This window comes from Diplotaxodon limnothrissa, linkage group LG20, assembly GCF_057381915.1.
Source record: "Diplotaxodon limnothrissa isolate DT_005_m linkage group LG20, D_limnothrissa_male_GT1.1, whole genome shotgun sequence".
Lineage (NCBI taxonomy): Eukaryota > Metazoa > Chordata > Actinopteri > Cichliformes > Cichlidae > Diplotaxodon > Diplotaxodon limnothrissa.
The window spans coordinates 26873905-26897409 of NC_140615.1; the positions used below are offsets into that span (position 1 = coordinate 26873905).

The following is a 23505-nucleotide window of genomic DNA, read 5'->3' on the forward strand; positions in this document are numbered from 1 at the left end:
CCAAAATGCAAAACTCACAGACACGGGGATGAACTCAAAAATTACAGCTTTAATGCTGGAGAGGCAGAACGTAGGAAATACGAAACTAAACTGGGAAAACTAAATACAAAGCTCGCCTAGAAACACAGGGAGGAACACACACAACATGAGGGATGATCAGGGGAAGTGGATGCACACGGGGAACACAGGTGACACTGATAATCATAACAAGACACAGCAGGAGTGAACGTAACACTGATGGGAGATGGGCAAAGTAAAACAGGAAGTACACAGAGGTTCAAACAGGAGGGGAGAGAGCACGGGGAGAACGCAGACATAACGGGCTGGGGAAAACATAGAGTAAAACACAAAGAGAGACGAGGGCTCATAAATACACAGAGGGGCACACAGGGGGTGAGAGTCACGAAGGGAAAACACATAAGGAACAACGTAACAGATCAACCCAGGAAGCATGGCCTAAATAAAGAACAAAATACAAAAATACATGAAAACTAAGAATACTGGGCCCACATGGCCCAGGACCATGACAGTAATAACGTGGTTAGCCTACTCAACGTAAATTACACACGAACGACATTAAGCTACTCACGCAGAGAAGAACGGCTGCTGCTGCCATCATCATCCGTCATCATTTCTGCTACACTGGCAGGGCTAGGGGCCAGGACTCTCCTCTTCGGGTTTTTGGGGGATGTTGCTAAATCCGGGTCCGATAACAGCCACCACACCCACAGTGGATGAGCTCGGTGTGAGGTCTCGCAGCAAGCTATCAAATACGGCGCGTTTCTCGGCTTTTAAAAAAAGACCGCTATGCGTCGCCAGGTGTTTCATCGGATTCGAGGTGTTACCTCCTTTGACAGTATCACAGTATCAGCTTAAAGCACTTGTTGCAGGCTGCTGAGTTTGCATATTTTGCTGTGAAGTACAGCCAGACTTTTGACTGCTTCGCCTTGGGCATTTTTGATCTGTAGCTCTGCTCTAAAAGAACGTACGTACCTGGACCCGCCTACTATCCTTGGAAACGTAAAATGATTGGCTAGAAGTGTATCACAGGTCAGGAAAAAAAAAGCACCGAAATGTGCGCTGCTTTTCGGTCTGGTTACTACCGTTTATGTCAGAACCGGTGCCATCATGGCACCGGACACCGGTACCCATCCCTAGTCAGGTGTACTTACAGTGTTACTCATATTAGCTTAGCTTGTTAGCATACTTTGGCGAGCTCAGACAAGGAGGAGACAGAGGTATCGTTTGGTCTTGCTTCCCGTGAGCTAGCCAGGGAGCACAGTCGTTTATTAACATTTGCAGAAGAACACACTGCCGCTAGCTAACTGCTCAGCGCGGCAACAACAACAACAACAACAACACACAGGGCGCCCTCTGACCCCGGAAGGACACACCGTCGCAGCGAGAGGGCGTCACCCGTCACCATGGCAACATACACAAAACATAACTGTACAAACAGAACCCCGATGTCCCCTGCCCCGGCATCTGCCGGAGCAAGCGGTCGATACGGTGAGAGCCTGTCCCGGTGCAACACCACCATGCGCTCCGGGCCCGGCATGCGGATACGGTACACCACGTCTGTTAGCCGCTCCATGACCTCCGCCAGCCCTTGCCAGTGACTGCAGAGTTTGGGGGACACTCCTCTCTTGCGAACTGGGAAGTACACCCAAACCTTGTCGCCAGGCATGAAAACCCCCCCTCGGCACTTGGTGTCGTAGGCTCTTTTCTGTCGTACTCCGGCGCTGGCCTGGGCCTGGCGGGTGTAGTCATGAACCACCTGCAGCCGCTTCCTCAGCCTCCTGTAGTAGTCCATCTCTGGCCCACCATCAATCTCCAGCTCAGGGGGGGACCCGAACACCAGATCCACAGGCGTCCGGAGCTCCCGTCCAAACATCAGAGCGGCAGGTGTGCACTGGCTGGACTCCTGCACCGCAGTCCGATACGACCAAAGGACCAGGGGCAGATGTCGGTCCCAATCCCGCTGGTGGCGGCTGGTGAGAATGGCGAGCTGGGTGGCCAGCGTGCGGTTGAAGCGCTCAACCAAGCCATCGCTTTGTGGGTGGTGCGGTGTGGTTCTCGTCTTTCCCACCCCCAGTCGCCGGCAGATCTCCCCAAAGACCTTCGATTTGAAGTTACGCCCCTGGTCACTGTGGAGCTCAGCCGGGACCCCAAAACGGGTGAACATCTCCTCCACCAGGTTCTCGGCCGTCGTCGTTGCGCTCTGGTCCGGCACCGCGTAGGCCTCTGGCCACTTCGTGAAATAGTCCATAGCCACCAACACATACTGGTTCCCTGACTCTGTGACGGGGAAAGGCCCTAGGACGTCCACTCCCACTCTTTCCATTGGGGCCCCCACCAGGTGCTGCTGAAGGGGGGCAGTGGAGCGTTGAGTTGGGCCCTTCTGTACCGTACAGGTGTCACAGCAGTGCACATGAAGTTCCACATCCCGTCGACAGCCAGGCCAGTAGAACCGTCCCCTGAGGCGGCGGAGAGTTTTGGCGTTCCCATAGTGTCCTGCCCCCACCGAGCCGTGGACCAGCTCACGTCACGTCGGCCTCCTGCTCCCGCTTCAGCTGCTGCGTTGTCAATGGGAGCCACCCCCCTCCGCCGGCTGTGGCCTGAGCAGTAGCCACCCCCAGCACCTCCTGGGCCCGCTTCTCCTGTCGCAGGCCTGCGACAGGAGGAGCCTGCTAGCATCAGTGTCCACAATGAAAGGTTGCCGGGTGTCGGGGAAGGCCAGGACTGGGGCTCTGGTGAGGGCCTCCTTCAGCTGTGCAAAAGCCGCTGCACAGGCATCCCCCCAGCCAAACAGCTGTCCCTTGTCAGTCAGGCGTTGGAGGGGGCTGGCCATTGTCGCGAACCCTTTGATGAACCGACGGTAGTAGGATGCTAGGCCCAGGAAGCTCCGCAGTTCTTGGACGTTCGAGGGAGTCAGCCAGTCCCGGACCGCAGCCACTTTTGCAGGGTCAGTGGCGACACCTCGAGCGCTGATCACATGGCCCAAGAACGTGGTCTCTCTCGCCAACAGCCGGCATTTCGCGGGTGAGACAGTGCACTGTCGAAGTCGCCACCGTGCACCAACAGGTCATCCAGGTACACAACGCAGCGGCTACGAGGGATATCCACAAGCACCCTCTCCATCAGCCTCTCAAACATCGCTGGCGCATTGCAGAGCCCAAATGGCATGACCCTGAACTGCCACAGCCCCTGTCCAATGGTGAATGCAGTCTTAGACCTTGCGTCGGGGGCTAACTCCACCTGCCAGTAACCGCTGCGTAGGTCGAGGGAGCTGAACCAACTGGAGCCAGTAATGTAATCTAGGGCCTCGTCAATCCGCGGCAGCGGGTACGAGTCCTTCTTGGTGACTGCATTGAGACGGCGAAAGACCACGCAGAACCTCGGGCTGCCATCCTTCTTCCCCACCAGAACCACGGGTGCCGCCCATGGGCTATTGGACGGCTCGATCACCCCAGCCGCAGCCATCTCACGGATCTTCTCTTCCGCTACCTGCCGTTTCGAGAGGGGCAGCCGGTGTGGGCGCAGACGGATGGGCCGAGCAGAGCCGGTGTCGATGGTGTGCTGGACCAGACTCGTCTGCCTACAGTCTTTGTCACTGGCGGCATTCTCAATGTCAATGTCCACATTTTCGTCCAGGAGGCACCTCAACCGCTGGCGCTGGTCGACGTTGAGGCCTACGCTGCTGCGCTGCCAAAGGTCATCAACAGCCTCGATGGTCTCAGTCGAAGGAGGGTTTGTCAGGCTGAGAGGCTGAGGCTGAGGCGAGTGGAGATGACCCGGAGCCACCGGCATCCGAAATCTGCTGAGCGGCAGCTGCCCGACACCTGTCTCGTCTGGTCCCCGTTCCCTGCTTTTGGCTGCGCTGGAGAGCAAAAGTCTCTGCGCCAAGAGTGATAGCCAGCTTCGCGGTGTCGACGCAGGCCCCCCAGCGGCTCAGCAGATCCAGGCCAATGATGCACTGGTCTTGAATGTCGGCGAGCCAGAAGTCGTGCACCAGCTCTAGATCCTTCACTTGGATCCGCAACGGTTTCTTCCCCCGCATAACAGTTTTCTCCCCCGTCACTGTCATCAGCTGGGTGTCTGTGGGCAACCAACCCTTCACCAGTGGCCCGGATGTTCCAGGGAGCACGCCAGGTCGTATCAGGGAAATGGTAGACCCTGTGTCCACCAGGGCCTGGCATGGCTGGTCCTCAACACAGCAGCTCAGGTAGAGTCCCTTGAGGTGCCCAACTCGGCCCACCACTGTGCATCGTCCTTGGAGGGGGGCAGGAAGCTGGAGCGGTGGTCCCCTTGCTACACCGCTTCCTCCTCGTTTCCCTGAGGCTGCGTAGTTCTGGTCTTCGGGGCTGGTGCTGGGCAGTCACGCGCCACGTGGCCAGGCTCATCGCACCGGTAGCAGCGGTTGGTCAGTCGGCGAGGACGCAGCTGGGACATCTCGGCGACCTCCCCCTCCCCGTCGCAGTCTGCGGCTCTGATTTGGGGGTAGTTTGGGGGGGGCACCTGCTGGTTAGGTCGCGAGGTGAGCACCGGCTCGGCCCTTTCAGCCTCAAGGAGCGCCTCACGGAGGGTCTGAGGCATGGCCAGGCGGACGTGTTAGCGTAGTCGCTCTGGGAAAAGTCCTTGCAGAAAAGCACGCAGGCTAAGCTCCTTACGGGCTGCTGCTGGAAACTCCGGGTAGCCACGACGAGCATACAGCAACACGTCTGCTGCAAAGGTGCCCAGGCTCTCCCCCGGTCGATGGCTCCGGTTGGTTAGCTGCTCTCTGCTCTGATCAGTGGAGTGCCGCTGCCCGAATTGCCTCTCGAGTGCCGCAGTGAGGGCCTGGAGCTCATGCTGCTCTGCCGGGGCTAGGTCAAGGAGTATCTGCAGTGCATCTCCCTCTAATGCTAGTGCTAGGTGTGTAGCAGTCTCCTCTTCGCTCCAGCCACTATGTCTGGCGGCCAGCCGCACTTGTGAGAGGTAGGACTCTAGCGGGGTTAGCCCGTTGTATTTTGGTACCTTAACTGGCGTGGTAGGCATAACTGCTCGCGGCTGGGGGCTCGGCGTGTGGGTCGACAGAGGTAGCCCATGAAGCATTGCCCTAGCATCTGTCGCGATGGGCCGCCGCCGCGGTGCGTTCGCGCCATCGGGACCCGTCGGACTTACATGGCCGCTCACATCCTCTCTCTTCAATCGCCAGTTTCCCAAGCAGGGAATGTTCTCCTCGACAGCTTGCTCCAGCCTCTGAATGTCTCTCTCCATTACGGCGAGGGTGAGCTATCCCACTTCTGACACCAATGTGGCGAGCTCAGACAAGGAGGAGACGGAGGTATCGTTTGGTCTTGCTTCCCGTGAGCTAGCCAGGGAGCACAGCCGTTTATTAACATTTTCAGAAGAACACACTGCCGCTAGCTAACTGCTCAGCGCGGCAACAACAACAACAATACACAGGGCGCCCTCTGACCCAGGAAGGACACACTGTTGCAGCGAGAGAGCGTCACTCGTCACCATGGCAACATACACAAAACATAACTGTACAAACAGAACCCCGAACAGCCCTGACCCGCTACAATATTAACATTTAATTAGTTGCTGGTAATATTGTAATTCAGACAAATTAACTAAAGTAGGACACTGAACATTTTCTAATCTTTAATGTAGTTCTACAAGATAAAAACGTGACAGAAACATCAAATTACTTAATGTAAACATGTTTTTACAGTATATCAAAGTATAGTATAGTAAAAGTATATCAGTAAATAATTAACAGCTCACCCAATTTTAATGACTGAATAACCCACTGAATGGATTTTAGCAGTTGCAATCACACCCATATACATAGGCCAGACATTCAAAATGGGTAAAAATGGCTTCTTTCCAACAGGTGTGGTTGGTTAAGGGTCCTTCGATTGGTCTCATGGCACAATGCCACGGTTTACTTATATACCTACAAGGAGCACAGTCATTGTTAATGACATTAGGCTACTCCTGTGCTTTTGCTTATATCACCTGTTCAAAATGTCTTCATCCTGTGAAAAATCAAATCTAATTTTACACCATTTGACTAGAAAATATGAGCCTTATGGTGGTGCTAGACAACGAGATAGTAGGATATTCATCCCCTGGGAACCACTCTAGGTTTTAATGAGAGGTGAACCACCTTATCAGAAAGCAACAGTTTATTAATTGATTGCCATAACATCGACATTACTAGAAATGATAGATAGCTTCCCGCTGTAATTTTCCACTTGTATGTCAGTATTGGGTAATAATTGAGCGATACTGCACATAGTCAATCATTTATAAACCACCAATAAAGCCATTAAGTCATACCGAATTCACTTGCGTAATTCTGGTTTATTTCCTATGGTGCTTTTCACTGTCACGTTAAATTAAATTTAGCCCTATAAATGTTCATCGTCTGCACTTTTGCAAATCCCTGATCAATGCCGCATGATGGTTTATAACGTTTGCCGGTCGTTATCGGTCTGTCAGTCAGAAGCTGTCAAGAGAATCAGGTAAAAGGGCGGATGCAGGGAGACTGCCACTTTAAGAGTTGCATGGAGAAGCTAGTGATTTTCCACTCAAACTGATATTAAACGCACACACGCTCATTGAATCAGCGATCTTGGGGGGAGAAAAAAAGTAGATTACATTGTATGACTCGTCGTTAAACACAGGCTACCAAACAAGGAACAACAGGCTGCTTAGTAAAAGTAAGAGGACGGGTAATCCTATATATTCTTAATATATCATTGAGTGCATGAGGTTAATAGACTATGTTTTAATAGGAGAAAATGTGTGATAGGAGAAACCCTAATTAATCCAAATGTAAGTTGTTGTTTGTTTAATATTTAGTGTTCTGATGCGGAAAGTAAGCTTGCTGATCCTTTTTATTCGCTCATAAAAAGCTGAAAACATTTCCTCTTTTTCTTTCACATGATGCTGTGCGCTTATCCGTTACAGAGAAGCAACACTGTTTCAGCCCTGCCATACAAACGACGTGACTAAATTAGGGCATGTTTTGGTCATATACTGAAAAAAAGGGAGGGAAAGGAGCGAAGTTCTGGTCTTTGAACCCTCTTTTGCCTGTTCATCGTGTCTGATAAGACAGCGTTTCCAGTTTCAGTTTGGTCGTATTTGCTGAGCTGCTGTGGTGCGTTCAGGGGCGGTGCGTTCACAGTGATATGTGATGAGGATGAGGAAAATGTGAAGGTGCACCTTCGCTTTCCTCAGCCACAAATCATTAGCTGAGTGAATGCTGAAGTAGGTGTGATGAACTAAGACGTTTACTAGCTTATATATTAGTGACACATACTTAACCTACTTCTTCTGTCTCCGCCTCAGCCAGTGTATGATTGATTGGCGTGTGTCCTTTAGTAACACCAGTCCGCCCTCTCAGCAGATGAAACCTCAGGGGTCGCTGTACCTCTTTTGGCATTGGTACTGAAAATAAAGTCCCCGAATTGGCCCTTCGGAGGGTGTGAGGTGCTCACAAGGTTTCTTGAAGGCTGACTTAAAAAAGTGTTTTTGTTTGTGAACTTGTGACATGTGTAGTAGTTTCATATATTACTGTGAAACTCCTTGTAAACCTGAAAATAAATTGGGATTCTTCGCTAAATTAGGAGGCGATGCTGTTTGATTTTCTTTGATGGTTAGTGTTTTCCTGGATTACTGCAATTCTTCATTTCAAATACAACAACACAAAACACAAACATTTTAATATATTAGCTGACTGCTGATACAACACAGAATCCCCTTCAAAATGAAAGGTCTTTAAACTGTACCCCATCCAACTTTGGCAAGGGGACCTTCAGTTACTGTGATCCTCCTTTCTAAACTGCCTTCTGATTAGATACCCATCACAACAGCTTCTGTTTCTTTACTTTTTTTTTTTTTTAATAAAAGGCTGCTGTGTGGTCAATCTAATGAACATCAAGTCCACTTGTGTCATATATGTGATATGTTTTACATTTTTATTCCTTTATTGCTGATGGTGCAGTGGTGTGGTTGTTAGAACTCCCGTTTCAAAAAGGTCTGGCTTTGAAGCTTCTCACCAGTTGGATCCTTTATGTGTAGCATTTGCATTTTGTCCCTGCACCTGCATAGCTTCCCTCCAGTTCCTCCATATTCCTTCCCACAGTCCAACAGCATGCATATTCGGTTGTTTATTTATGCAAAGAACATTGAATTAAAGCTTAATAACATGTACTATATAAGTGAATTTACATGTGTTGTTCAGACTGCACACAGACCTGATCATCTCAAAGTGAGCATCAGTTTTAAACCCGACACTTTAGCCAAATTGCAGAAGACAAGATGTGAAAGCCTGTAAGAAAAACAAAAACGCAATTCTTAAAGGGAAAAAAGAAGTAGTAGGTGAAAGAACAAAGTATATTCACGATTTGCATTACCCATCCAGTTTGACATTGTTATAGTTAAGTTCATAATTTGTTAGACAGAGACACCATTTTTAGAGTATGGCCTCAGAGGATTTTAAGACGAGCAGTCAATATGTGATTGAAATACAGGCTTGGATGTTTAATTTAGGAGTTAAAATGCATTAACATTTTAGGAATTACACCCATTTTTCATTGCTTAGTCCCATTTTCAGAGGCTAAAGCTAATTGGACAGTTGACTGACAAGCAGTTAAATTTCCAGGTGAGGCGTGTTTCCTTTTTATTTCAGATGAAGCAGACATATCTGAAGCTGATTCAGAGTGTTGAATTTACAAGTATTAACTTGAAGTATTAACCAGAATGATGGGAAGAGAAAAGTATGGAGATGGAGAGAAAGAGCTCATGATAAGAAGTATGCCACATCATCTGTCAAACATGGTGGAGGTAGTGTTATGACATGGGCGTGTATGGTTGTCATTAAAATCAGGTCAAAGTGATTATTGATGATGTAACTGCTGGTGGGAATGGCAGGATGCGTTATGAAGAATCCATGGCTAATTATTAGCCAAATTGTGTGACCTAACTTGGCATAACCCAAATAGTATATAGAGCATGACACTGAGGAACATACTGTATGGATAATGAATCCAAGAGGTGCCAAAGATGTATTTAACCAGCAGCTTGTCACCAGCCGGTTCATGTCCCTCATTTAACTGTGTAAATCCTCCAGTGGAGTTTAAACAGACTTTTCCATGCCAGCCATTGTGAGCCACTGAAGCAATGAACTGCATCCCAATAGACCATTAACAAGCAGAGGAGACACATTACCTTATTTGGCATTGTTATTAGTTGATACTGTACTTGTTTACATTTCCCAGATTAAACGCCACGTGTCATGAAAGGACAGAGGACATCTCGACATGGTCTTAAATTAAATTAGTTTTCACATGAAGATCTCTCTTAAAAGGAAGTGCGGTTGTGGAAGTGAAATTCATTTTTCAGTTCTGTTTAAGTGTCTAAAACAAACAAACAAACAAACAAATAAACAAACAACCTCTCAATGCTTCATTCAGTTGGTCACTTTGTAGCAGATCATAAACCAGTCAAGGACTCTCAGTCGCTTCCTCTGAAATGTCCTCTGTGTCTACAACATGAATAAATAGTATGTGTATGCATTGCTTGTGTGACACACACTCACCCCCCACCACTTGGCAGTTTGTATGTTTGTGGGCAGAGACTTGTAAGTGGAAATTTACAGTCTCCCACGTTGGTACCTGAGTTGTCTGTCAGAGGAAAGCTGTGTCCAATCTCTACTTTGGGTTTAATTGTCTTTAGCCAAGGGGCGGGCTCTGCTGTCAGCTTCACTTCTTCTGACCCTGGCAGCATAAAGACATTCAGTACAGAGGAATGGTGACAGCTGAGAGAGAGGAACACTATACATAGTCGCAGCCATGAAGGAAATGTAAGTTTTTTGTATTGTTTTTCTGAGGGGAGATTTGATTTTACCGGGTACAGCTTGTGTGTGTGAAGTCACAGCTTTGTCAGATTAAATACAGTGTGAAAGAACTGCGAATAGGCTTTGTTGTTGTTGTTGTTGTTGTTTTTGTGATGCAAATTGACATGAAGAAGAAAGGCAGTAATTTTACATTCATCACTGAGGATTCTCAACAAGTCCACTATTTTCGTTCTTAAAGGCTTAGGGATTTTTTTGTGAGCTATATCTGGGGCCAGCCCAAAGGACTGTTCGCTTAAATCTATAGCTTCCTAACACGAGGCAGGCAAGTGAAAGCTTACGCTGAGTGGACGAGAGTAAAAGGAGGGGAGTAAAAGGGATAAAGAGAGAGCGAGAGAGAAACAGGATGAGAAACAGAACTGATCCAGTTATGTAAGCAAGCCTGAGAATGGCAAGCAATTCAAGTGAACTTGTCATGCATAACAGGAAGAGAGAAAACTCAGAATAAGATGGCTCACAGTGTGCACCAATTTAGTGAGGAGACATGTGAGAGCTCTCAGAGAATCTTTTCCCCAATGTTGTTGTTGGTTAAAGTCCATTTCCTGAGAGATGAAAGTGTGATTGTAAATTCAATTGCCTCTTTTTTTTTTAACTGTCTCTATAAAAAAGTTCTCTTGACTAGGTGTCAAGAGGAACTGAACTTAGATTAGTTAGTTTCTGCACATGCTTTTCATCACCTGATCTTTGTTAAGAGGAAGTATCTGATTTTTCTGTGCCAACTCATTCTCAGTAGCATCAGATTCAATCTCATATCTTATTAATTAATTATGGCTTTGTCATTATGGCTCCTTTGTTCTTTCTAAAACACCCGCTGGCCGGGAACTTAAATTATATTCAGCTTTGCCATGCGTTACACAGTTATTCCTACCCTATTAGGGTTGCTTTTTTCTTTTTGGCTCATGCAGCGCAATAGGATACCTCGACCCGTATTAACAAATCCTTTCTTTCGTGGAAAGATGGTTTACACTGTAAACACTCGAGTTAACTTAGGCTGTTGTAGCTTCTTGAGAGTAGCCAGCACTACGGGGAATGTACAAGGATATCGTCCTCTCTAAATTTGGATCCTGTTGAACTGAGTCGCTACTGATGTGGTAAAAAAAAAAAAAAACAGAGATCCTTCAGGTTAACTCGGGTTCATAAAGTCTTTCATTGCATTGTAAAAAAACACTCATCTGAATTACAACAGTGTAATTTAACTGTGGTTTACAGCATGTGTTTAAAACCAAATGATTTTCTTCATCTGTGGGTTATTGCGACAGAGTAAGAAGGACAGTGGGTTTCTTCACTGTGTGATTGCACCAGTGTATTCTGTTGCAATCTGTAGCGCTGATGTTTTGATGTCTCTTGGTAAAATTGTAGAATTTGCATTTTGACTCTTCTTGCCTAAAACGTATTCCATACTGGATCTGCTCTCTTGTCAAAGGCAAATCTGCTCACCAACCATTTCTATAGTCTGAATGACCTCCAGGCATGAGTTGCTCAGATTAGCAAGATTAGCAGCATTGTCGTGTATATTATGCGCTCGCAAAGCAACCTGAAACACAGTCAGGAGATAGCATTATCTCCCTAATGCGTCTCCCGCTCACCTCTCTCCTTTTGTTTGTATCACTGTGTCTTTTTTTTCTTTGCCTGCAGCATGGCACAAAAAGAGAAGCTTCAATGTCTGAAGGACTTTCACAAGGACACTCTGAAACCTTCACCAGGGAAGAGCCCAGGTACGAGACCTGAGGATGAGGCAGAAGGCAAAGCTCCTCAGAGGGAGAAGTGGGCCAGTAAGCTCGACTTTGTCCTGTCCGTGGCCGGAGGCTTTGTCGGATTAGGAAACGTCTGGCGCTTCCCTTACCTTTGTTATAAAAATGGTGGCGGTACGTAATAGATGCACAACAGATAGAATAAAAAAAAAGATCAAGATTAAGGTCACAAAATATCTGAACTCAATCGTGCTTGAATTCCCTCAGGTGCATTTCTTATCCCTTACTTCATCTTCCTTTTCGGGGGTGGTCTGCCGGTGTTTTTCCTGGAAGTCGCACTGGGCCAGTACACCTCTGAGGGAGGGATCACCTGCTGGGCTAAGCTCTGCCCCATCTTCACTGGTCAGTTCAAACACACAAACACAAACTTCTCACCCACAGAAAGAAGGATAAAACCTCTGCACAAATGTTCCCCACCTTGTTCGTTTAATATTTAACACTGAGTAAAAGCCTCATTTGTCTGAGCGAGGTTTCTGCCCTCATTTTCCTCCTGTGTCAGTCCAGTATTCATCTTTTGGACAGCGTGTTCTGCCGAGTTGTCCTCTTCTCTCTGCCAGTACAATTAGACCAGTCTTACCCCATTAGTCTGCTTTGTGTTGTGAAGGTTACATCACAAAGAATGCAGAAATGCAGAAGCTAAGAATTAAAATTCCTGAATATCGAGGTTTGGAGCTTCGGCTGGAGGATACCCATGTTTATATATTAGGTTTATTTCCCCCTCTTTTTAAAAAAGAAAACATTAAAAACCCAGTTATAGCGCTACTACACATGCACAATGCTCAGTCCTCATGCAGACAAGATCACATGTCCCCAGCTTATTCTAACTCTTGAACATAATGCAAGCTTATATTATTCATACAGAAAGCAAAGAAAAAAAGAACAACACACACACTTACCTAAATTTTTCCTACAAGCAGGAGCACATGTGCCAGCCACCAAACAGCTGGAACTGCTGTGAACTTCCGCTTTGTGCGTGCTTCAGCACAACAACACAAATAGCTTATTTGTTTAGTATCTAGCACATAAATGGTTCTTTGCTGGGTGGGAGAGGACAGCAAGTTTTCTCTCATAGATGTCTGTTCTTAATAAGTGTCGCGTCTCTCCCCCAAAATGCGCCTGCTGAAATCGACTGATGAGTTCTTGGTTGCCATAGAAACAGACTGTGAGGGGGGAAAAGTTGCCTAGCAATGATCAGAGTCTCGTGCAAACCTGCTGCATGAGACTCTGATCATTTTGTTGCCATGGAGCTGCAGCGTGCCTGCTTGTTTTGTTTTGGATTATGAGATATAATCAAAACTGTGAGTACTGCGGGACAGCACTGCCTCAGTTGCTCTTTTGTCACCTGGTTTCTTTACTTGAGCTCTTGCCGGACCGCTTATATGCATCCCTTTACATTTGAATGACAGCTGTAGACAAGCACTGACGCACCACACCCGTGGCAGCTGCTTTGACACTCTTACTCATGTTCACACGTGGGACATCACGCAAGAGGAAACTGCATGGCTCCCGGATCTCCAGCAGCTGTCAACGGTCCCTGTTATCCAAAGAATGCCGAAGCTGATGTCTGCCCACCTGCTGTTATAGAGAAAGTCCCCAGTTTGCTGTGGAATTGACCAATCACAGCTCTCTGTGCTGTTCAGTATACCTTAATGTGTTTTTATCGCACAGGGAATATGCGACTTTACTCATGTGGACCGCGTGCGTCGTCTATCAGTTTGCATTTGGAATGTAGGAAGGGGGAGGTGGGAGTGAAAGAGATGATAAGTTTAAAAATACTCCAAAGCAATGGAAGAGTACCGGGGTGTTTGTGTCCAGGTTCCCAGCAAAGTCATCTAAAAATAACTTAAAAACACTAAGGACATTATAACAGTAGATAGTCAAGTGAAGCCTGGGCTGTGTTCCTCTGTGTTCGAGTTCGAATAAAGTCTTCTTGTTCACCTTTGACCACACTCCGTGTCGCTGCTGTAACTTCACAATATTTTCATGTTCTTTTAAAGTGGCAATTATCGATATTTTGAAATAAACAGAGGCTCACATGACTAATTTCCCATCAGCTTGTTTTGATGAACACGCATGGAATTTTAACCCATCTCTGCAGTAAATTATGTGTGCCGTTTTGTATACTTTGCATTGTTTTAATTTCCTGTTTTGGTTCACTCTGACTGAGCTCTCACAATAGGCAGTAATAAAAACAAAAAACCGATAGGGTAGGTGAGCAGCTGAACAAAAAAGGAGAACTGAATCACGTGTTTTGTCAATGTTGTGTTCACAGCAATTTTTCTGCCCACAAGTGGTCACAAATCTGTTACTGCACCTTTAAACGAAGCCGACACAAAGCCTGATTCGAATGTTAAAAGAAAGTTTTACCTTAAAATTCAAATCTGCCCGCCCTCTTATTGTGTCTCCAGGTATTGGCTATGCCTCTATCGTGATCGTGTCTCTACTAAACATCTACTACATTGTGATCTTGGCCTGGGGACTCTACTACCTGTTTCAGTGCTTTCAGCCCGAGCTCCCCTGGGCAAAATGCAAGCAGCCTTGGAACACAGAGCACTGTGTAGAGGACACAGTGCGCAAGAACAAGACCCTTTGGCTGGCAGCCAATGCTACCAACTTTACCTCCCCCGTCACCGAGTTCTGGGAGTGAGTGGCACACACACACACACACACACACACACACACACACACACACACACACACACACACACACACACACACACACACACACACACACACACATATCCACTCTTCAGTATACCAAAGTAACAGTGCTTCTTTATCTTGCTTGTGTAAATGTGTTTGAACAGCAACATTCTTGCAAGGGGAGTGTTTACTTTTAGAAAGCACTAGTTCTCCACTAGTTTAATATAAACTTGGTTTGCACTGCATTATGCTAGTTCATCCTCAAAGTTAGACCGTAACTGTGAAATTAAATTGAAGAAAAGTTTGGTTTTTTTTTCATGCACATTTGCTTTGTAATGTGTTTGGATCTAATCGCAATTTGTGAATTGTTAGTTAGGCACTTACATACGTTTTCTCTGCAGACGCAACGTCCTAAGCATCTCCACTGGAATTGAAGACATAGGGCCCCTGAAGTGGGACTTAGCACTGTGTCTCCTGGCAGTGTGGGTCATCTGCTTTTTCTGCATCTGGAAGGGAGTCAAGTCCACAGGGAAAGTGAGTGTGACTCATCAACACACCCTGTACTTTTTGGGTTGCTTGGATGCAGTTTTTTAGTTTTTCCCTAACAAGTCAGTGACAAAACACTGCTGCTCAGAGAAAGCCCACATGCTTGGAAACAAGGTTAATAAAGATGATTAAGAGACACAGGCCTCCACGTTGTCCTGGAAGTCAGTCCTTGGCTAGACACACTGTCTGCTGTAAACACTTGACTGGCGCTCCTTAGTCCTGTCTTTGTTTCTGTTAGCAGACCCGAAAATGGGTTAGAGGCAAAAGGCTTTGAAAGTCTTTGAAAATGGATAACTCTATTAGGAACTGGAGGTGTGCGTATTTCCCTATTTTTGTGACAAATTTGTCTTAAAATGATTTAACCTTTAATCAGCTAACAATTCAGGATTTATTGTATGCAGATTGCACGAATGCCACGTTATACTGTGTCATGCATGACTTTTCTTATAGAAGAAGTGTATCTAGGCCCTCCACTCAGCTATTCGTTGGGGGAAATTGTTATCACCCAATAAGAACAATGTTTCCTTTGAGCTGGAGCTGGACAAATATGAGTGGAAATGAAACTTAAAAAATGAAGAAGCGTTTATCGCACTATATCTCAACAGTGATGAGTCATAACCATGTAAATGTTGTTCATTGTTTTTAGCTAATAAATCCTTTGTCCGGTCTAGGTGGTGTATATAACAGCAACTTTCCCATTTGTCATGCTGATTGTACTGCTGGTGCGTGGGGTGACGCTTCCTGGAGCCAGAGAAGGGATCAAATTTTACCTTTACCCTAACGTAACCCGCCTACAAGATCCAGAGGTAAGAATGAAAACCTTTTTTATTTGATCTGTTAAAGCTTCCTACAATAGTCTCTGGGCCATATAAAATTATATAAAGGAAGCCGTTCACACATAAAGATCCCAAACAGCACCTGCATAGCTCACAAATCAAGAGAATATAACTTTAGTCCATTAAACCAAAAGATTAAACAAGGCAGCAATGAAGCAGTTTAATAGGATACAGTTGCAATAGCAAGTGAATATGCTTACATTACAGGCATGACTCTGACCATATATTTTTAAAAAGACGAAGTGATCTCTGGATTTTGCTGGTGGATTTTATTACCTTTGGAAAGAGTCAGAGGCCGTCTGTTTCCTTTTGTTCCCAGACTTTTTGCTAAACTAAGATATTCCACTGCTGCTGTTTATGGCTTTACTGCACCTTCACATCATGCACATGCTCCTTCTCCAAGTCAAACAACATGGTCACGATTTTTAGCTTTCGAGCAATTTTCAGTTCATTGTTTGAATTTTACTGGTCACAGCTTTCTGTGTTTTGGATATAATAGAACAAGATGATAGGATGATGATGATGGAGTACTTAACCTTATTTTTACTACCCCTAAGCATGTATCAGTGATTGTAGAGTTAAGGCAATCTTTTGAAATCTTGAAAAATCAGCAATCACATCCTACTTCTCAGGTGTGGATTGATGCAGGAACCCAGATTTTCTTCTCCTATGCCATTTGCCTGGGCGCCATGACGTCACTGGGGAGCTACAACAAGTACAAATACAACTGCTACAGGTGAGCTGTGTTTCCACTAGGGCGAGTGGGAGTCTAGTAGTGACAGCAACTCGGTTGCGTGAAAAGAAAATGGGAACTTCGGTTCCACCTGTGTTCATTAACAACCTCCATGACATATGTGTGACATAGGGACTGTTTGCTGCTGGGAGGCCTCAACAGCGGTACCAGTTTTGTGTCTGGCTTCGCAATATTTTCCGTCCTGGGCTTCATGGCACAAGAACAAGGGGTGGACATTGCCGATGTGGCAGAGTCAGGTACGAGGGTCCAAGGTGATGGCAGCAGTGATGGTGGGTGCTGCTGCCCGGAAAAAAAAGAAAAGAAAAGAAAAAAAAAAGACAATTGGAAAAATTGAAAATTGAATTCAATTTAAAAGAAGTAGCTTATGTAAGTCTCGAAATCTAGCAACGTAGAGGTATCGGCAACTGCGCACTCCTTGAACAAAAGCCTCAAAGAAACAGGTTTATTTCTACAAAGTGTGATCCACGTTTTCTAAGGACAGATTTCATGGCATTGGTGAGATGCTGTGTGTTTTAGCTACACAATGAACTGCGGCGTTAAAGAGCTCCTGCACTGTGCCGTCATCATTACTACAGCTGTTCAGTGGCACCAGTCTGTCCCACAGTCATCCTCCTCATGCCATTCAGTAACTTTATCTTTTGGACCATTGCTAAGAAGACTGGCCCTTTACTGTATGTATGTAACTGTATGTTGTAAGCCCAGTTCTGCTAACAAGCTGTGGATCTCCTGAGATGGACGCCACTGGTTCTGGATCTGTCTTCCTCTATTTCTTATGTTGACTTTGAAGGGGAGGTGTCTTCTTTAAGCATGCTTTCTCTGCTCAGTTTAAGTTAGAAGTTTTGCTATCTGGAATATAATAAAGTAATCAAATGAACACTAATTCTATGCTGCTTCCATCATATATGGAAACCAAAATATATCTATATATCTATATGTATATGTTTTTTCAAATATTTTGACCTACATTTTTCTCAGCTGTTCAATTGATGGAGTCTCTTTCTGATGCTCTTATAATATCTCACTGAACTGGTTCATTGCTTTGCTAAAATCCATGTCTGCTTTGTTTAAATTAAGTTTATTATCACTGCACACCTTGATGCAGTGATAATAAACCAGCATGTCACAGATACTGAGTGCTTATCGAAATGCATCCTGATAAACTCATGTTCAGAATGAATGAGCTGTAAATATTCTGTCAGGCAGCTGTGATTTGTACAGTAAGAAAGGCAATATACACTGAGTAACAGTCGGCAGTTATGTAATATGTTACGTGTGAAGTATGTATACTTACATTGTATACATAAGTATGTATTTTTGTTGATTTTTGTTGCTTGTGCTACAGAGGATAAATTAGATTAAAAACCAATCTAAAGATGGTTTTAATATATGGCCAGCAAAAAAAAAGGAACCATTTCACACAGTTAGAGCTATTCCATGTCTTGTTGGCCATAACGCAGTATTTCCTTTGCTCTTTGCTACTTTATTTTACCATTCCCTCACACTGTATCGGCCAAGCCAAAATTAGATAGAAATGTTAATTCTGTCCTCTCTCCCTTCTCCCCATCCCCTCTCTGTTCTCCTTCCAGGTCCCGGCTTGGCCTTCATTGCCTACCCTAAAGCTGTATCCATGATGCCACTGCCAACCCTGTGGGCCATTCTCTTCTTCATCATGCTGCTGCTTCTGGGCCTTGACAGCCAGGTCAGTGTTTTTGCTGTAGTGTAAAGCTATCCTCAGAACAGTTGTTTGGTCTTGTGCCCGTTAATTTGAGACGGACACCTCCAAGAGTCTGTGAGTTCATTGACCGAATACGTAAAACACATTTAGTGTCTCTCCTTTCTGTTTCTAACCTCTCTAAGTTATCAGATGACTGACAGACAAGAAACCGGTTTAAACAAAGGCATTTTACTACCACATTTGATTCCTTAAGGATCACAGTTCCTTTGTGGAAGTTGGTGGATGTCCAAACATTTAGTTAATAAAAGTAAGGATAATAGTTTGTACGCAAGCAGCCTAGCTTTCATACGAGGCAGAGCTCTGATTAAGACAAGATAATCTAAGTAGACAAAACACAAGTGTACTCCCAAGGGATTCTCCAGCTATATCACATTTCCTGCCTTCAAGTGTAATTCTACTCTTGTGCTAACTGAGTCCTGCACATGGCAAGCTTCTCATCTCAGTCAGTTGCAAGATCAGGCCATCACTCTAAATTTGAGTACATGTAAAAGCTCATGCAAGTGCTGCTATTTCCATGAGAGAACTAATGCCAGTGTGTGTGGGTGCATTTATTTGGCCGTAAATTATATGCACATTTGTACTCCTGAATGCTATATATTGTTAACCTCGCTCACACATACATGCCACAGTTGTGTAAGGGTTTTTTTCTTTGTTATTGTGCAACAAAGGAGCGTGTTCTCTGTGAGGAAATTTATAGTTTTCTTGAAACATATTGTTGCTTATGAGGCAATGAGGAGACACAGGGGAGCGAGAGTGTTACACAGACAAGCAGACAGAGACAGTGATTCACTGTTTTGTTGCTCTTGTGTCTTGGTAGCAACAAGCCAGTGTTGCAGAGAGGAGCCTTGTTTAAATTCTCATTACTGCCCAACAAAGACGGCCCTCATTCTCTAATCACTCGTTTGTGGAGGCAAAACAAGAGCTGCGCACACGCAGAAAGATATGCACATTTTTAAATGTTTTTTTCTTTTTTAAATTCTCTGAGAACTTTTTTTGCTTTTGTCCCCACAGTTTGTTGAAGTGGAAGGTCAGATCACCTCTATTGTGGATCTGTATCCAGCCGTCCTGAGGAAAGGTTATCGGCGAGAGATCTTCATAGCTGTGATGTGTTTCATGAGCTATCTCCTGGGACTCGCCATGGTGACAAAAGTAAGTCCATCAGCAGTCACTAGCGCACATACTTCTGATGGCTGTCCTGTTAAGATAAGGAAAAGGAACAGATGAACAACAGCGATAACCCCGCACATTTTCTACATGCCTCTCTGCTGCTGTATTGTCATAGCCAAATATGGCTTCCTAGCACACTACCACACACACATCCGGTATGTCAGAATGGAACAATTTGGAATGCTGTTTTCCATTCAGCATTTAACCGTGCTTCAATGACGTCTTAGCACCTGTTGAACTCTACGGGTAGGGTGCCAGGATTCTTGTGTCCTGCTTTCAGCACCCTCGCCCACCCTTATTTAATACCCCCTTCTATCTCTGTGGGGTCCGTTTTTTCACCACACACACACATGTACACACAGATAATTAATGCAGCTTTCCGTCTCCTCTTTTTCCAGGGTGGCATGTATGTGTTCCAGCTCTTTGACTACTATGCAGCCAGTGGTGTGTGCCTTTTGTGGGTTGCGTTCTTTGAATGCATTGCTGTAGCCTGGGTTTATGGTAAGTGGAAGTGACTCTAGATGTGATAGGTTTCTGTTGTGTCCATCAAAAAGTTTCGTAAAAGAGGTCTTAATGATCTCTGGGGTGTAAAACAAAGGTGGCCTTGTGAGGTTTTCAGACGTCAGGAGTAAATAACTTTAACTGTGGGCTTGCTTTGAGGTTGAGGGGAGGTGAGGATGGAGTTAGTCCCCTGCTAGATTGTCATTGGCCACTGAGAGTTGCCTCCCACCAGATTGTACCCTACCAATATTAACAAAGCGACATTTAGCCAGAAGAGAAAAACCTTAAATGGAATGGAAGTAAAGCTGCACCTTCCCTGCTAATGCCCATGTGCTTTAATGGCACCCCTTTTATTGGTGGAGGCTCTGTGGTCCAGAAAAGTAGTTCCCGGACAACATTTAATTTGTGAAGCTGGGGGCTTTTGTGCTGAACTGATGCTGTTATAGTAGTTATTTGTCTATTCATCAGCAAAAAAGAGGAAAAGAGTAAAAACAGAATAAACAGAATTAATATTCACATCAACAGCTAATGTCTTGCACAAACCAGTGGACTACAGCACAGTTGCACTAAACACACAGCAATCTATAGCCAGCCAGTAAAGACCATTAATGGTCTTTTAAGATGTAAAAGACAGAGCTAAGATTATTGATACTAGATAGCCATGACCCAGTGAAACTCCAATGCAGTCCAAGGTCATTCTATCATTGGAAACAACAACACGTGTAGATTATAGAGTCGCTGGTATCTAATGTGCACTATTCACCATTTTAGCAAACTTTGCAGAAACAAATAGACTCGGCTTATTGTTTATTCTGTTTTGTGTTGAACAGGAGTCGATAACTTCTATGATGCAGTTGAAGATATGATTGGCTACAGACCAAACCCGTGGATGAAATGGAGCTGGTCCATAATCACTCCTGTCCTCTGCATGGTGAGAGATCAGTGGCACTTCACTGTGTTGGAGGAACTGGCGTGACAAATGTTGATTGCTGAAGGTCACATGTAAGGGGCGCAGCTTGTGCTAAATGCAGTGTGCGTGTGTGTGTGTGTGTGTGTGTGTGTGTGTGTGTGTGTGTGCTTGCTCCCTGTAGGGCTGTTTTGTCTTCTCACTGGTGAAGTACAAGCCATTGACCTATAACAAGGTGTATGAGTACCCTGACTGGGCCATCGGTCTGGGCTGGATTTTGGCTCTGTCCTCCATGATCTGCATCCCAATGGTGATGGTCATCAAGATCTTGCAGTCTGAGGGACCTCTGATTGAGGTGAGCTTTTAACGGGAGCTTTCCTGCAGAGATTTAAATGAGGGAAATCAATCCAAAGTCAAGAGGAAACAGACTTCCCGGCTCTTTGCAAAAGCAGAAAAGTCCAGTCAGCAATTTGCATGTATTTTTGGTTCATTTGTTTCAGCATTTTACTTAAAAAGAAAGTACACAATAATTAATAATCACATAAACTGCCCTTAATCAACCGCCCTTGTTTATTTTCTTGATAACTGTCATTTCAAGCCCTAAACCACCCCAGTTTCTGACGATCATTATTTTAATGTCTCATCTTCTTCCCTTTAGAGGATCAAAGCAGTGGCAGCCCCAGCGAAGTCAGGCGTGAGCTCCCGCCCGAAAGAATACAACTTGAAGGGCAGTGAGCTGACACAGCCCCTGGACCCAAATGGGAACAATGGCTTAATCAAGCCCACCCACACCATTGTAGAAACAATGATGTGAGCGCTCTCTGTGAGAGGAATACGATTGATGTGCTTTCTGTGGTATCATATTTGCTAACTTTAGTAGGTTTACGTTGTCCGGTATATTCACGTTAGAGATAGTCTGGTTTGATTTCTATGAAGAGGGTTTTATTATTGTATTTTATTTTTCTTGTGATTTTTTTTTTCATTTTTTACAATATTGATATTGTTGTTGTTACAGTTGTTGTTGCTGTAGTTGGCACTGATCTCAGTTTGGGCAGTATTTCGAGATAAAACATTTTAAATGTTTACTACCTTTCTGTTGATTCCGGAAAGATGAGGAATTTGCTTTTTTTTTTGCCAGTGCTATAGAAGAAAAGAGTAAATTCTCACTTTTCATGTTGTTAAATAAACTAAATGAGTAATTAACTGCAAAAAAAGGTGGAAGGTGTCACGTGATTGTGACGGTCTTGTTGTACTGACTTCTAATTTTTATGTCATTTTATGCCACAATGAAATGAATGTACCTCCGCTTGCGGCGGAAGCCAGTCACCTACATCTCTCAGAGAACATATCCATGACATTTTAAGCAGCAATATGCAGTGTATAGAGTAATCTCTTGCTTGACAACTTTTAAGTTACAAGTTGGTCTTGGCCAAATACTGTGAGAAATGCCTTTTTAAGACGATCCATCCTGAAAGCAGTTGAGATAAAATAAGAGAAAACGACAGGTAGGAAATAAAAAAAAAAGGGGGGGAAACAAGGGAAGTGGCATTTTTAGAGTATTTGTACACTGCCTGTGTGACTACTATAGTCAGTACCAGTGCATTTATTGAAACCTCTCTTTGCACTTTATATGTTGTTTCACCTTTATTGTAGTGTGTTTTTATTGTTGCAGAGTATCGCAGCTACATTTGCAACATGTTTCAGGAGAAATATTTTTAGCTTCTAACTTTTTGAAATTGTAAACTTTGATATGAGGTATGTAGTTGTCTCTTGACAGATGACAGAATAGAAAGTAGAAACTTGCCATCAGATATTCAGATTTCTCATTGTTAGTGGGATCTGTGGGAACATCACTCAGAAGCGTTAGTTTTTACTAAACCGCCTGACAGCTCTCTCCGTTGTGCTTTCAGTAGCAGGTGCGCTCTGCAGAACGACCACTGGAGTCTGGCTTTTAATTCAATTGTATTTGAGAGACTATTTGTAGAATTTTAATTGTTTGTAAATCACATATGCCTTTTTGTATCAATTTTATACTGCACATCATCTGAACACCATCACTGATTCATTATTTTAATCAAAGCTCACCAATGTGTTTCGCTACATGTCAGTTATCGTGAGCCCGGATTTGCACATTCAGGGTGCAATATTCAGTGAAGCGGTGGCGTAGTCTAATCATACGTAATGCATAACAAAGAAACAACTTGCAATAGTTCAGTACAACTTCTTGAGGATTGTTTTCCTGAAGCATGTGTAGGAGCCGCCACACCACCGTACCCTGCTGCTTTCTCCTTTTAAAAAATTGCAATGTGGAAATTTAAATGTACCAAAGTATTTTTGTCTCACAGTTTTTCCCTTTGAGATGCACATTGCATCATTTCTATATAGATTAAATAAACATATTTTTCTTTGGATTTGTGTGTATTTGATATTTCTGAAGCTATGAGAGTTTCTTTGTGTTTATGCCTACTTACTTCTATCATTAGATCTCACAGTTTATGCTTTATATACACTTTATTAGGTGTTCGCCCAACCATTCATTTTCTTCCACTTATCCAATCCAGGAGTGACACTGAGCTACGTATCATTTGTAGCTCTTAACTTTCAGAACGGGGACAATTTGGGTTGTTGCACCAATGTTTTTGACCTGTGTGCAGAAAATAAGCTCATGGGACTGCCTCCCACTTTAACCATTTTCTGTTCCGAGGTTTGCTCCTTGCCCAAATCATAATACATAGTGATTCCATTCCTAAAATAG

The 23505-nt window shown here is 44.6% G+C and overlaps 1 protein-coding gene across 2 annotated transcripts; it reads left to right on the forward strand.

Moving 5' to 3' along the window:
- The first annotated feature begins 6619 nt into the window (after positions 1–6619).
- LOC146611080 (sodium- and chloride-dependent taurine transporter-like) lies at positions 6620–23114 on the forward strand. Of its 2 annotated transcripts, none has more exons than XM_085343983.1 (14): positions 6620–6713; positions 11546–11775; positions 11869–12003; positions 14070–14304; positions 14706–14838; positions 15522–15656; positions 16319–16422; positions 16552–16676; positions 18027–18139; positions 19187–19324; positions 19741–19843; positions 20674–20774; positions 20935–21105; positions 21409–23114. In XM_085343983.1, exons 2-14 carry the CDS (start codon positions 11547–11549, stop codon positions 21562–21564), a joined length of 1878 nt encoding a protein of 625 aa, XP_085200109.1. In that variant the 5' UTR covers positions 6620–6713; position 11546; the 3' UTR covers positions 21565–23114. The 2 variants fall into 2 exon arrangements, with proteins under 2 accessions (XP_085200109.1, XP_085200108.1); XM_085343982.1 differs by lacking the exon at positions 6620–6713 and adding an exon at positions 9789–9859.
- Positions 23115–23505: the final 391 nt, after the last annotated feature.

Excerpts from the sequence above, each read along its gene's own strand:
- LOC146611080 (XM_085343982.1), top strand. Across the intron at positions 15,657-16,318 it reads CCCGCCTACAAGATCCAGAG|GTGTGGATTGATGCAGGAAC; the intron begins GTAAGAATGAAA and ends CCTACTTCTCAG. Across the intron at positions 19,325-19,740 it reads GACTCGCCATGGTGACAAAA|GGTGGCATGTATGTGTTCCA; the intron begins GTAAGTCCATCA and ends CTCTTTTTCCAG.